Source organism: Sabethes cyaneus, chromosome 1 (assembly GCF_943734655.1).
Source record: "Sabethes cyaneus chromosome 1, idSabCyanKW18_F2, whole genome shotgun sequence".
NCBI classification, from domain to species: domain Eukaryota; kingdom Metazoa; phylum Arthropoda; class Insecta; order Diptera; family Culicidae; genus Sabethes; species Sabethes cyaneus.
In genome coordinates this window covers 50331996-50347865 of record NC_071353.1, presented here as the reverse complement: position 1 = coordinate 50347865, position 15870 = coordinate 50331996, and the positions used below count along the sequence as shown (strand labels likewise).

General features: G+C 39.1%; 2 protein-coding genes across 2 annotated transcripts; one reads left to right on the top strand and one right to left on the bottom strand.

The window, feature by feature from the left end:
- Positions 1-1641: 1641 nt before the first annotated feature.
- Positions 1642-4390, top strand: LOC128743009 (FAST kinase domain-containing protein 4). The gene is made up of 6 exons (XM_053839513.1): positions 1642-1792; positions 1890-2082; positions 2138-2310; positions 2511-3576; positions 4010-4079; positions 4138-4390. The coding sequence occupies exons 2-6, from the start codon at positions 1890-1892 to the stop codon at positions 4349-4351; spliced, it is 1716 nt and encodes a 571-aa protein (XP_053695488.1). The 5' UTR covers positions 1642-1792; the 3' UTR covers positions 4352-4390.
- A 16-nt stretch (positions 4391-4406) lies between these two features.
- LOC128745658 (IQ and ubiquitin-like domain-containing protein) lies at positions 4407-15663 on the bottom strand. The gene is made up of 8 exons (XM_053842736.1): positions 15383-15663; positions 15146-15291; positions 14756-14818; positions 9685-9952; positions 9282-9628; positions 9044-9207; positions 5781-5919; positions 4407-4963 (listed from the first exon to the last, which is right to left on the bottom strand). The coding sequence occupies exons 1-8, from the start codon at positions 15514-15516 to the stop codon at positions 4407-4409; spliced, it is 1818 nt and encodes a 605-aa protein (XP_053698711.1). The 5' UTR covers positions 15517-15663.
- Between the last annotated feature and the right edge of the window lie 207 nt (positions 15664-15870).

Sequence of the window (15870 nt, the reverse complement as noted above, 5' to 3'; positions counted from 1 at the left end):
GACCTTTTCGCGTGCGTAATGGCGGCTAGTGGGCACAGCTTTCGAGAATCGTTAGCATGGCTTTATTCACGTCAAGTTGATATTTCCAGCCTTAATTGTTATTGTAGAACCACAGAGAACAGACATCCAAGCTAAAGATCCCCACTTGGATAAAACTTATGTCAAATTAGTTGGGAAAGTATAGTTATGACGCATAAAATTCTACACCAAACTCACAAAAGTTACTTTCTGGCACTAGCATAACGCTTATAGTCCATATATACTAGCGCCAGTGGACCCAAAGGTTGTCAGTGTGCAAATCAAAAGAATCATTTAGTTGGGAAACTATAGTGGTGGTGACGCTAGCATATTAGGTGATTTCAATTTGAAATTTTATCCAAGAATTCGTGAAAAATTTGTTCCTGAATGGGTCTTTGTTCTCTGTGGTAGAACTTTCAAGCGTACGTGAGCGGGGTTCCCAAAAGCAAATAAACGTTGTCGAAAAGTGTACCCACTAGCCGTCATTAAGCACGCGAAAAGGTGGATAGGGCTTTAACTAGCCACCATGAGGCACGCGAAAAGGTCGATAGTCGAAAATTATGTGCTCTTGGACATACTTTTAAAGGGGTCATAAATATTATTCATGGCGGTACAAATGATGTTTGTGCCTCCCAGTAAACCATTTGGTTTGTATATCTCGATTGCAACTGAGATATACGAAATCATATCTAAACGAAAAAGTTATATTTCACGCTATATAAGAACATATAGCTTAGCTTAGCTTAGACTGATTGCACATATCAATGGTTGCACTCAGTGATTGACTCGAGTCAGTGAAATTGCACAATGAATCAAATGAATGGGGTTGGGAGTGACCGACCATTCTCACTGTGTAAAATTCAGTGACTCGTTATTTAAAGGATCAATAACTGCGTCAGCCACGTCCTTGCAATCAGGTGCGATTAGGGAAGGAATGTTAGTATAATCTCTGTTGTTTTAAGGACCGTGTTAACCTCTGCATTCTTACAAAGATTAAAGGAAGGAATTGTGTTGTTAGTAAGGTAGGTTTCGTTGGATCAGGATTCACCTTGATAAGTGATGTGATTGATCGTTGTTAATTTATTATTTTAGAATTAGTAGAATTTTAGGCATGTATTACTTATTCTACCGACCGACGAAAAATTGTTATTTAAAATGATATACGAAAAATAAAATGATATACCCGCAATCAAAATTTTGTTGAGTCTTCATGTCGATTGATAAATATTCTGTCTTTTACATTCTAACAAATCACTATTCTGCTTCACGCAAACTCGAAACTAATAGCCAATTTGTTTATTCAATCCGGGTTAAAACCGGATTCTGACAGATAAAATTCATCCAGTTCCAACCCGGTTTGAATCAACAAATTCGCTATAATGTAGGTGTCTTCACTGCGGCGCCGTCATAGCGAATTGATTACTGGTAATCAGTGGTAATCGTGGTAATCAGTAAAATAATCAAAAGTAACTTTTTTCAAAGGGGCGTAGTAATCATTGCTGTTGGAAACCCCTTGAAACTGAAAATACTTTGGTCCTTTTGAAAAGTCACGCGAGAATTCATCGTTTATTTTTGACGTTTCGTTTCAGTTTAAATTCCTTTTTGAACCATTGCGCCTTGCTTTTTGATCACACAAAATGTAAGGCATGTCAAGTAATGGAAGTACTGTATTTTTTTAATAGTTTAGCAGGATTTGATGTATTGCCGTAATTGCTTTGCCTAATACTTAAAAGAAGATCTCCCATTGTACTAGTACTATCTGTATATCATCAACGTGAGTATTCAACATAATTAGAAATTGTGGACAATTTGTCGAAGGGTTATGTTACATAAATAGGGGTATTTTGTTTATAATTTTTTTTCTGGTTCAGATGTTAAGCTTGTACAGATTCAGTCGAAGCATTGGTTTTCGCATATTAAAGCGAAACTTTAGTGCTCCTGTAGCTCCTTTTGCTTCTCACGTAACACCGGACGAAGGCAAACCCGAAAACGACAAAAAGTCTGAGACCGGCTTGCGGGAAACCCAACAGACGAGGTCATTGGGCAATCATCACGTAGCTAAAAGTTAATATCCGATATTAAACTACCAGTTGCAGACTTAACAGCGTATCTCTTTCAGATCCTATAGTCGCTGCTGCTTTTGCCTCATTGTTGCATGAAAATCGATCAGCCGATAAGACCAGATCGGGGATTTTGAATGGAATTGAGGAGAAAATCTTCAAAGCTAGTACAGTGAATGATCTTCTGGCAATTCCAAGCGAAGCAAAAATATCTCGCAAACAAGCTTTAAAGGTAATTTATCAGCTTCTGTTTTCCGATGAATCTTCGTTTTGTTAGACTTATTTCGAACGGGATGTTTTGCCCCTTTTGATTTTACTGGCGGAATGGAGAATGCCATCCACTTTTGTTCAAAAAACATATCCGTCGGAATACAGGAAAAGGATGTATATTATTTTGTAAGTGGTATATGACTTACTGATTATTATTTGCAGATTGTTTCGATATTGGCAGAATGGAGCTCTATAAAAAAGGTGAAATTGTCAGAATTTGAAAATGATCCTCGATTCATTCAATTATGCAGCGTACTAGGAAGGACCAATAATCGAAACAACAACCCTTCAAACAAGCTGTCGCTTCCGGCTAGTCGAGCGACCGGATCCGCTTTGCATGTCGACGATCTGCAAACGGTTTTGGGCGTTACTGCGAACGATGAGGCAGCCAAGCTCATTGCAGGTTTGACAATGTCACAAATGATAAAGGTTATGACTTCTTTGGCACAAAAAAAGAAAAGGAGTACACCTTTGCTTCGATCACTCGCGTTCAATATTAGTAGCTCTCCCAGTCATATTAATTTGAAAGAGTGTGGTGATTTGCTGTACGCCATGGCTAGCTTAAATTTTCGCGACCCGGTATTGGCTGCTAAAATTTGTACTGACGTCGAAGGTGGTTTAGTAGAAAACAAAGACAAGCCTGGATCCGTGGGTTCTATTTTAACCAGTTTAAGTCTACTGCGGTATAGAGATACGGCAACATTGGATGTGCTTTCGGATTGGATTGTTTCAAACAGTGATGTTTGTAAACCCACCCACGTGGGCACATTCTTGTTGTCTCTGGCAACATTGAATTATGAACCAAACAACATGGAAAATATTAGGGAAAAATTAATCAATCAACTAATGGAAAGCGATTTCATCAAATCGGTCGACTGGCTGAATACGGTCTGGTCGCTGGGAGTGCTGAATTGCGTTTCACAACAGCAGTTGGCTTCTGTGCTAAATGAGAGTTTCATATCTGGTTTGGAAAAGGAAAGGGGTGGCGAGCTAACCCCGGCTATCAAAATGAAGCTTCTGAACCTCAACGCTATTGCTTGCAATATTGCGAAAAGTGATTCAGCTGTTAGCATATTGGATCCGAATGACCCTAAGCTGTTTGTTCCCATAGAGTATTCGAAGAGCAAACGTGTGCTTGTTGCCGGTATGTTGGATGCACTTAAAAGTCTTGTTCCATCGGAAAACCATGTCCGTATTAATCAAAGAACAACGATGGGATTTGCTGTTGGTGAGTAAATAAAATTAGCTATAACATAAAAATGATACTAATATATCTGTTATTTACATTTATATTACTAATTTTAAATCAATAATTATTAAACAATTAAATTATTAAATAAAATTAATTTCGCTGCCAACGGGTTAAAAGACATTAATACACTGAGCACTGGTTGGAAATAGCAGGGGAATTGCATAGGGTTGTGGAAATAGTCAACGTTGACAGTAAATTAGTCTTAAATTTTCTTGTTTACCTTAAGTGCTTAGCTGCCCCTAATCGCAAACAGTCCCATTTATATATGAAACTCCATTGAAAATGGGACTATTATGCGAGTAGCGGCAGTTAAGAACGTGCAAAATTTGTGAGATAGAATATTTAACTATTTTTCCATTTTTTTCAATTGCTTAGTTTATAAAATTTGAACAAAAATGCATTTTTACAGACGCAGAATGTGTGTTGGATTCGAAATGCTTACCGCTGGCGGTTGACAGAGAACATGCGGATGCAAAACGGTACTTATTTGGTTTGTGTCTGATTTGATTGTTTCGATATTAATATATGTATTTGTAGGATTGCTTTACTTGTGCATGATTACCACGACATGTGCCAGGGGCCGCACCCGTCCTTAAATGGGGTTCAAATTCTTGCTTGTCGATTACTGGAGAAAAGCGGCTACACGGTGCTGTCAATTCCTTACAACGAGTTCAATACCAGTGACAAACTACTAAAACGAGTAGAGTATCTCCAGAAACGGTTCAAATCCCTCGTTAGTCAGAGAGCTTAGTTGATTCTTTTACCAAAATATAGAAATTCTAATACACGTGGATCGCAGTTTATGTTTATTTTATAAAATTTATGCTCTTACCATCTAGACCAACTTGCCACCAAGATCCTGATTCGACAAAGACTTGGTCAATTTCACGTAGTTGCTTAAATGCAGATTTTGAAAGGGCGTGCTTATTTTTAATGTCCTTGATTATGCTTGCCTCATAATATAAGTCGAGATTTACTATTTTCAGATGGGCTCGCGACTCAGATTCGGTTACACATATGCAGTTCCACGGTGCCCAATCATTGGCGAAATTCCAGCGCGGTAGTCGAAGTTCTGAACGATTTGTTTCGTTTGATATAACCGAATGGCCATGCCAAATGTTCTCAACTAGATACTTAATGTCGTTATCCTGTATAATAAAGGCAAATGAGGATAACGCTCCGCGTTTTTTCTCATCTCGTCGAATTGAACGTAGGATAGATCGGTAGATAGCAATGTCCACCGCAGGGCCTTGAAGGGCAGTGCATCGATCACAAACAGTTGCCGATGTTTGTCGTGTGTCTAGTGGAAACTTAGCTATTGGACGAACTTTACTACATTTTTTACATAAACGTGTATTTGGTTCTGAAAAAAAATAGGGAAAAATTGACAGTATTAATACATTTTCTGCTTGTGATTCAGGTGATTTATTCGGCTAAGATAATTATTCATGGCCTTCCGAATTTTTCATTTCAATAATTAACCTAGAATTTATCTCAGTTAGCAGTATTCATTTTAGATCGCGATTTTAAACAGTTCAGCTTTATGGCTTCGTACAGCGATGTATGCTGCTTGAACGGAATGTCTTGCGGAGGGCAAAAAAGGCCCTATTTCCTATTATTAAATGCGTCGTTGAATCACAGAGAACAGACATGGGAGACATCCAAGCAAAAGTTCTCCACTTGAATAAATCTTAGGTGCTACGGCGGTCGCTGCCAACCAGTGGAAAACAATCAGTTTAATTTCTGCAGAGCGTAATAAGGCTACTTGAGCTTATGGCCTAAAGGTTATAATAACCTTCTGAAGAGTGAGCCACTTGGTAGGAGGGCAGTTCTATAGCGGTCATCAGAAGGTTCTAGTGGAGCTCAGGCGAGGCGCTTGTATTGGTGACGCTACGATGTAAGAAAGTGAACTTATTTTCACATCGACTTTTGTTATTCTATACATTCTAGACGCAATTTAGCGGAATTTAGAAATATTTTACTTATAAAATTAATAAATGGCAGAATTTTTCGTGTCCGGACTTTACCTTTACCAAGAAGTGCGCTGAAGGTACCAAAACAATAGAATTTAAAGTTTTGTTAGCATTTCTGCACTTGTCGTCGTACTTAGGCTACTATTCTGAATAATCGGATATTTTTGCTATATTACCCTATAAATTTGTCATAGCAATGATACATACTTATACGTGATCCTCCGTCTTTATCAAAAGCGATTATATCCATCAAGAGCGTAAGTTGGCGTTTTCTCAGCAAATCTAGTCCCGTGTCGGCAACATTATTGATTAGTAGCTGTCGTTCCCGCTCTAATAATGATTCAAGCTAGATGAAGGTAAGAGATGCTGTCTATTAGTAGATTTGATACCCAGCATTGTTAGTTTCTGGAGTTGAAACTAAACTTAAGTTAAATTAAATTAAAAGGAACCAAAATGCCAATCCACATGTATCATCCCGTATCCGCTCAACTGAAGACTGCCTCGCTCTCCAACGCCAGTTCGCCCTATTTGGTGTGCCTTAAACAGAATGGTAGTAAATCCTCAAAGTGCTCTGTAATATCCTTCTAACGTAAAAAAGATGTTATTTTCAACTACGCGCTGCTATCGAGCACTATCGAGCGGGTCGATCGTATCAAAGACCTAGGTGTAATCTTTGATACAAAGCTAACATTCAGATAGCATGTATGTTATATAGTCAATAAATCCTCTAGGACAGCGGTTCCCAACCTTTTTTCGGTTCGCGTACCCCCTGACGGATTTCCCTATACTGTTCTGCAGCGAACTAAAGTTTTGGCGAACCCCCATTTGGGAACCGCTGCTCTAGGACCATGGAATTTATTGGCATTGGGATTCGGTGGCAGTCGCCGGAAATCGGTTGACAGTTTCCCTGGGATGATCAGTCAGTTGTGAACGGTAGTCACTGCAAAATGCGGTCTCTTACTCCTTTCACGAAGGACTTTCACGAAAGACTTTCTTCAATGTATCCCCACTCTGGTATTTTTTTGCTGAATTACAAAAAGACTGGCGGTGGTACGTCCGATGAACATGTAGCCGTTAGGGTGACTTAACTATGTTGGATAGGCGTTACGCGTACTCTATTTTGGACATTTACGGCAAAATTAAATGGAGGTGTCCAAATTAGCGTACGCGTAACGCTTGTCCAAAATACATAAATCACCCTATGTTGGTAGACACGGCCGTCACGCTCTTTGTGCATCGATTCTATTTATTTTTATTCATTTGACTGTATGACTCAGCCAAGTAAAATTTAAAAGTATTATGTATGCAGCACTTAAAGAAAAGTAAAGCTTTGGTGCTAAATTCCGTGTTTAGAACTTGATTTTCTGTTTTAGGGTGATTTATGTCTTTTGGACAGACGATACGCATGCGGTATTTTGTAAATGTCCTAAATAGAGTACGCGTAACACCTGTCCAAAATAGATAAATCACCCTAAGTGTACACTCTTAAAAGATTCCACCTGTAAATAGTCGCATTTAGCTAAAACTTGGTTGAAACTACTCAAAATGCCCTTAAAGTGTACAAAGCCAAATTTTGGGTAAAAATTCAACCAATTTCGGCTACTTGCTACTGATAATTGAATTATTTTCTGTGACAAATAACACACTTTTAAGTTCTTACTATCAATTATTGGTCGAAAAACTACTCAAAATTTGAGTTTGTACACTTTAAGGGCATATTGAGTAGTTTTAACCAAGTTTTAGCTAAATTCAACCAATTTACGGGTAAACTCATTTAAGAGTGTACACTTAGGGTGATTTATCTATTTTGGACAGGCGTTACGCGTACTCTATTTAGGACATTTTCGGCAAAATCAAATGGAAGTATACATAAATCACGCTACCCCCACAATTGCATTCCTTGTGGACCAACGGAAGTGAACCGGAACTGTTCCGTAAATACAAAAGGTGGACAATTAGCAATTTCCAAAAGTTATTGCAGAGCGTCTTAGGCTGTGAACTATTTCGCGAAATTTTTAACTTTTTGGTTAAAATGTGACAGTTTGATGGTTTTTTGCCTTCTGTCGAAAATAACCCAGCTTGGGAGCATGGTTAGTTTTGACAGTTCGATCGTTCGCTTCTGAGAGCCAATGAGATATGCCACGGCCCACGGGTGGAGGAAAGAGCTTCGATGTGTTTCACTGATTTTTCCTTGAATTTTTTTTCACCAATGTACGGATGTTTAACATATAACAAATTTGTTTATTCAACTCGAAATGAAATGAGATAAATTTTATCTATCAAATAGCAAATGCACACCAAAAATTCATTCAATTCCAACCTGGACTGAATAAATAAATTCGCTGTTATAGAAACATATTTTCATCCTCATCTTATATATGCTCCCATTGAGTAAACAACTATCAATCTGTCAAATATGAAATGGTTCGCATTCTGAACTGATTTTAACCACTCGAGGAGAAATAACTATCGAACTGTCAAATTTTAATTAAAAAGTTAAATGTTTCGTGAAATGGTTCACAGCCTGAACTGATTTTAACCACTCAAGGAGAAATAACCATCGAACTGTCAAATTTTAACCTAAAAGTTAAAAATTTCGCGAAATGGTTCACAGCCTTAGTGAAACTCAAATATGAGTAAAAGAATTTTTTGACGTAGGACTGCGTCTTACGTCACTTGCACAAATATTTCGTAGATACGTATTTCCATTGTTACTTACAATCTTCCTCTACGTGACAATTACTTTTGTTAGTATCTCAGGTTACTACTATGTTGCACTATGTTGCATGTTGAAATCATCAATCAGATTGATGGTCTATCCCTAACCTGTTAGACTTAGGGGCACTTTACTCAATTGGTTTGGCTACCACATTGGTTTTAAACAAGTGCAAATTTCTGGTGGCTCATGCCTAGTTTTTATTAGAGTCATAAATTGTCTTTCCGTGCAGCTACCGGAATCTGCCAGCGGTGGGTCAACGAAAGATCATTCCTAAAAAAAAGCCGTGGGCTTAAACCGTCATTAGACATTACCCTTCTTTATCGACAGACTTCGCAGCCGGCTGTTTAGAGTACACGAAAATTACGGAGCCAGTGTAACGATCCTACTGATTTTATCTAGCAAGCACCGCCTAGCCGAGATTCGAACATACGACGACTGGCTTGTTAGACTAGCATCGTACCTCGAAGCTAACTGGGCGGTTAAGATCATAGAGCTTGCTAATCCCAGTGCAAAAGGCTACAAAAACTTATCGTTTATCACTCAAACGTATGTTTTTTTACCGGGGTATAACTGGGGGAAAACAAAAACAAACGTGTAAAATCAATGTAAAATCTAACAACAGCAACAACAAATCGCGCGTCGATGTGTGCGTGCGGCAAACGTCAGCAAGCTCAATTCCTAATGTTAACAATAAAAGAGCTTTTCGTTAGAGGTAGTTATTGAGTTCTAACGGTTCTAACATTGCAATTACCTCATTAATTGCTGGATGAATTTCTTTGGCAATAACATCTGAAATACGGTTGAGTAATGTCATTCGCCCATGGGCACCAAGCGGTTCGTCCGCTAGTTTTCGGTAGTATTGAGACAAATACCGAGCTCTTTGATTTCTTAATGTATCCATCTGAATGACGAGACCTGTAGAAATAGAAATACAAATAAGAAGAATAAGAAAAAAAAATCTGTATTATTTTTATGCTAAGATCAATTACTATTGTATCCAACCCATTTTACAGGTTCGCTTAGTTTTTTCAACGTTTGCTCATCTAGCACTTTCTTGGCCTCCTGCTGCAGAATCTGACGCTGTCGCTCGATGCCGTTTAGCAACTGAACTTCTTTGTCTAGTAACATGTTCATTTCCGCGATCTTAGGGGCTCCTGAATATTTCTCACTAATTTGCTTGAGCTCGTTTTCTTTCCACATTTGCACTTGAGCGTACAGCGCATCAAAGTCTTGCTTAGTTTTGGGAAAAGTTTTTACAATGCACTCTTTTCGATATTCATCCTGTTGCGCTTTAGAACGTTTACCTTCACGCCGTTTCTGTTCTTTCTGCAAATGTCTTCGAGGAAAAACTGTATTTAGATTATGTTTTACTTCAAGTCAAGAATCAATTACCTCCATTCTGCAGCGCTTTCTTTAATTAATTTTTGCCACATATATCGTCGGAAGTTACGCTGTATTAGGGTTATTTTGCCGATGGGATCAATACGTTTTGTCATGTCGTCAAAGCTTTCGTAGCTTTGGGCCACGATTACTTTATCCATATACTTGGATGCGTAGGACAATTCAGTTGCATCTCCATAGCTCACGGTGGCTCGATCGCTAGGTGTTTCGATTTCAATATTTCTTTCTTTCACCGTTTGGGTGTCACGACTGTTGATCCCTTATTGAATTAGAAAAACATGTTAAAAATGTGCCTACATTTTATCACACAGAAGGGAGCTCCGTGCAGTAGATTCTGTTACAGATACTTAATTTAATTACCGTATCTACTAGGCTAAGGGCACTACCCAAGGAACAATTTTTGCTTATTAAACGTTTCACCGACAGCTTTTATTCAGCACATGCTGTATAGCTGCTTTTAAAGTATATCTAAACACCTCTGTTCAATGCTTATACAGTTGGTTTTGGAGAATTTAAACAGCACAGTGCTGAATATGGACGTGGAAGATGCGTTTGTATGACTGTTAATCAACGTATAGTAAAACGTTTATTCAGTACGCATAGAGATGTTTATTAAACTGCTGCTAATGACACTGAAGCTACGTTTATTCCACAGCAGTTCAATATTTAGACAAGCAAAAAGAATAAAATATGCAGGAAGTAGCTACTGTTATTTCATTTTGTGGGTTTCGTTATTTTCATGTTCACTTTTGTATTCGTATTTTTATAATTTAATGAGAGACTTAGTAGGAAATCGTTGGTTGACTCAAAATTTATCAAGCCTGCCATTTACTTTTTTCATTCATCCGGACTCGAACTTACATCCTGACGATCGGAAGCCATCGACGAACACATCTGAGATAATCTGACAGATGACAGGCGCCGAGTTTTTAGCCGATGTGTATTTACCAGTTTAAGTTTGTCAAGCATGGAACAAAAATGGGCTAAAATACATTTAAGTGCTGAAAAGTAGTTTCTTAAATCATGTTTGGCATCTGCTGTACAAGATTGCTTTAGAAGTATTTATTCTGCACATGTTAAACATTTAATAAACTATGTGTGCTAAAGTATTTCGCTTGTACCACCAGCAATACCAGCAACATAACACACTCACAACGCAAAGTTTTTTTTCTCTTGAATATTGACGACGGTGAGCGGTACTACTGAGTGAAATTCACTGGAAACTGGAAATCCAGAACTTTCGGCTAGCTGCGAACATTGTGTGCGATTGTTCAGTTAGTTAGCAGTGATGTTATTAGTTAGCAGCAGTAGTGATTAGTTAACAGCAGAAGTGGTTCGTGCCAGTACCGCAGAGGAATAGTACTTTTGTCACCCCGTCATTAGTTTACGCAGATAGTACTGCTTCCTGAGCTAAACGCTACGTATATTTGTCATCGGATCGGATTTAGTTTTTTTCATCTAAGAAACAAAAAGCAGCGGTTGATGGCAAGAGCAGAAGTGGTTTTTTTGCGCACCGGCAGCGGGAGCTGATCACGCGATTACGGTACGGTGCTACCAGCAGTGGTGGTATCGCCACTATGCCACCCGACCATAACAATTCTGGTGGCTTTAGCCCGACGCAATTCATCTCGCTGAGCAAATCTATTGTGAGTAACTCGCAAAGCGTCAAGCAGAGCTGGTTGCCTTGGACGAGGGATAACGACACGCCGAGGGAGAAGATACATACCGTCCAGACAACAACAAATAAAAGGATTGCCACGACCAGCAAAGACTTGTCTGCTAAAAGTGGTGATGAAAATTTTTTCTATTCTTAATCTGTAAAAAAAAGAAATAAAGTGTACCTAATATAAATTTATTTATATAAATTATAAAGTGTAAAGTATAAAGTGTCATTCAAGTTATTGGTGTTATTGGCTGCCATCAAGCACTATTTATTCCACACCTGCTCTTGGTGGTGCTACTGATACGTTTGTACGACGATTAATCGACACATATTTCACACTTGCTCTCAACAATGCAGCAGATACGTTTGCGCAACTATCATTCGACCCTTATTCCATCACTATTCCACAGTTGCTCTCAGCAATGCTGCTGATTCGTTTGCGTAACATTTATTCCACTTTTATTCTGCACGTGCTGTCAGCAATGCTGCTGATACGTTTGCGCCACGTTTATTCCATCCTTATTCCACTACTATTCCACATGTGCTTTCTGTAATACTGCTGAAACGTTTGCACAATGCTTATTCCACTCTAATTCCACTTTTTCTCCACAATTGCTCTTAGCTGATACGGTAGCTTTTAAGCGACCGGTATTCCACACCTGCTCTTAGCTGTGCTGCTGATACGTTTGCACAATGCCTATTCGACTCTCGTTCCACACTTAAATAACAACATGTAGATGTTGATTAAAAGCTAGGAAAAATGTGGGATATAACGTTTAAACAACACGCACTTCAGCAAATTCGCTTATTCAGCACTGGATGCTACCACGCAACTCTTATTCCACACCTGCTCTTTTAACTGCTGCCGTTTTGTTCCTTGGGTATAATTCGACCTACAAAACCAACGCATGACCAACAAATTGCAATATATCGTCCAAACAGCGCTGTTTTTTCCAAAATATGACACACACGCACATACACACGCACAGACACACACATACACATACACACACACACACACACACACACACACACACACACACACACACACACACACACACACACACACACACACACACACACACACACACACACACACACACAGACACACACATACACACACAGACACACACACAGACACACACACATAAACACACACACACACAGACACACACACACACAGACACACACAGACACACACAGACACACACACACACACACACACACACACACACACACACACACACACACACACACACACACACACACACACACACACACACACACACATACACACACACACACACACACACACACACACACAGACACACACACACTGGCTAGGGAGCCAGGAAGCATAGCGAGATTGGGACTTATTATCAACAATGCCAAAAAAAAGTGCTCATGAAACTGTTTTTACTTAATTCTTTCCATCGTTACAATTAACATATCGTTAATTAAGAGCCTACAATCGGCTTTTAAAGTACCAAAAACAAATCCATTATAACACCCTGTATCAATAAGTTCGAATACAACTTTTCATCGTTGTGTAAGTGCGCATCATATGCATTCTGTATATTGGTATTTGTGTCAGATTTAGCCTTATATATAGGCTAACCGACGCGCAATGTTACGTGGTAGTAAAGTTGTTTGCGAGAGATGAGCGACCCGTCGACATATTTCGGCGGTTGAGATCCCACGTGGTGAAGCGGAATTTCATTTATAACACCATCCGTCGGTACCGGGAGACGGGCTCGGCCAAGGACCGTGCTAGATCCGGGTGGCCGCGTTCGGCGAGGACGCCAGCAGCCATCAAATTTTCATTACTTTCCCTACCGTCCCTTCATCAATTGTAGAACCAACGTTTCAAAAAATATTAACAAAATGATCGGCTGTGGGCGCCGACGTTGGCCAGCATCCCCTCGTCCCACATAAACATCCCGCGGTTCCAGAGCGCCGCGTTGGTGATGGCTTGGGGGGCCGTATCCAAGCGTGGGAAGCTTTCACTGGTGTTTATCGAGAAAAACGTGAAAATCAACGCCGCGTAAAAATTTCTCTTGTATAAATCTGTTCGCAAAACTAAAATATCTTGAACAGGCTTATCTGGACTGTCGACTTAAAAATACTTAAATATGTAATAATTCTAATCGTTTTAAAAAATAAATAAATTTAAAGAATAACGATCACATCACTTATCAAGGTGAATCCCGATCCAACGAAACCTGCCTTACTAACAAGTCGCAACTCCTTCCTGTAATCTTTGCAGGGATGCAGAGGTTAACACGGTCCCAAAAACAGCAAAGATTACACTAACACTCCTTCCCCAATCCCATCTGATTCCAAGGACGTGGCCGGCGCAGTTATTGACCCTTTATATATCGAGTCACTGAATTTTGCACAGTGAGGATGATCGGTCACTCCCAACCTCATTCACTTGATTCATTGTGCAATTTCACTGGTTCAGGTCACTGAGTGCAACCATTGATATATGCAATCAGTCTAAGCTAAGCTAAGCTAAGCTAAAAACGTGAAAATCAACGCCGCGTACTATAAGACCGAGCTTCTGGAGAAGGTTGAGGCTCCGGCACTTCGTGACCTCTACGGGAAAGATCATTACGTCTTTCAACAGGATGGCCCACCGGCCCACACGGAGAATATCGTCCAAGCGTGGTGTAGGGAGAATTTGACTGATTTTTTTGATAAGGCTTTGTGGCCTACCAGCTCTCCGGATCTTAATCCCCTAGACTTTTATGTATGGTCGCACATGCTGGCCAAGCAGAGCGAACATAAAGTGAGCACTATGGACCAATTTAAGAAGCTCATTTCCAAGATCTGGGACGAGATGGCCATGGACCAGGTGCGTGCCGCGGGTGATTCTTTTGAGAAACATCTCAAGCTCGTCATAAAGCACAAAGGGTGTGGGAGGGTGCTTCCACCAAATATGTCGTCAAGGTTCTCAATAAATATTGCTTCAATAAAAATTGACTCAGAAAAGAACATCTTTTATTTTCATTTTTCAAACACATTTTTAAAGTGTATTCGAACTTATTGAACACCCTGTATGTGCTCACGTAAAAGTGTCATGAAATTATAAGACTTTTCGGCCCGTTTTGCATGACAATTTTGAAAATGGTCCTGTTGTTATATGTGCCAAAGCACGTTATACGAATTTTGTTATACTGCATTGTTCCAAAATACAGTTCAAAAACAAGGCTTTGTATACTATACTAAGAGTTAATTGAAATATGCTTTGCATATGATTATTTATTGAGAGTAAATTTAGGTTTGGATAAGCATTATAAAATGATGTTATCTGAAAATATCGCCGCTTACGATGAGTTATTATTGGATTATTAATTGTTCTTGTACGTCATAATATTTGCTCATCTTGGGACTTACCTTCATACTTAATACGCTCCAATGGTGGACCAGTCTGTGTAAAGGCATCGTGATATTCGGTTTCTGGAAAACATAAAGGACACCAATGAACGCTTACGACATAGGAAACGGAAGGGTATTTTCAGCCCATTGAGCGATGGCATCTATTTTTTCGGTCTATGGCCTAGTTCTAGCGGAAGAACAGGTGGTTTTGATGTTCTAAATTGTATGCCGGCAAAGTATTTTTATTGGCGAAAGAAAAGGCAAATAGGTTGAATTTAGAAACCAAATCACCAAAGAAATTTTTACACATCTATAACCGAACTAGCTAATAGGTATTATAAAATAATTAAACTTTGAAAAGGAATAATAAGCTATGAAGGTTGTATTGTTAAAAAGCAGAAGAAGTACTTGTAACTTTGTCGACGTATCCACCGATAAAAGGTTTCATAATGGCTTGATTTTCGATTTCGACAACTAAATCACGACATGAGTTTCCATCCGTCTTGTCGTCAGCGGATACGCGTACAGTAATAAAATCCGGTAGGTTAATATTGCTAAAAGGAAAAATTCATGTAATTCATGCTAGTTGACAAAGAGCATTGAATTTTAAACATTGGGTTCAGTTCCTTAAATCAAGTTACTTACTTGTAATAGATCTGCGGTTCCAACTTCACATTTTGCTCGTATGCATTTTCGGACAGCTCTAAATCCATGTCGACCACACCGTACTCATTATCGCAAATGTCGAATAAACGTTGATTTTCCTCCAAGGGTTTCATACTGTTGGATTGTTTTAGAACGAGAAATTTCGGAGAAGTTTGAAACTTTTTGGAAATGTCCCTTTTTACTTCCTCTATTGTGTAGATGTTCGGATAAGCATGGGTTACTATTTGCGATTTCAGTATATGAAATTTGACGGTAACGTCTTTGAGCAGCAACATATCATCATCGTCGTGGTTGTTTTCGGTTTCTTCTTCAAAATTCGCGGGTTCCGTTGGTTTTGGTTTGACCTGTCTGGACATTTTGCAGTTCCTCGTTAAAAATTCAACTTGCACCGGTTTATTTTACTCTTCTGTTGCAGATGAAAAAAAGGCGGTGACTGCATATAACTTCAGTAATCGTAGTATCGATTA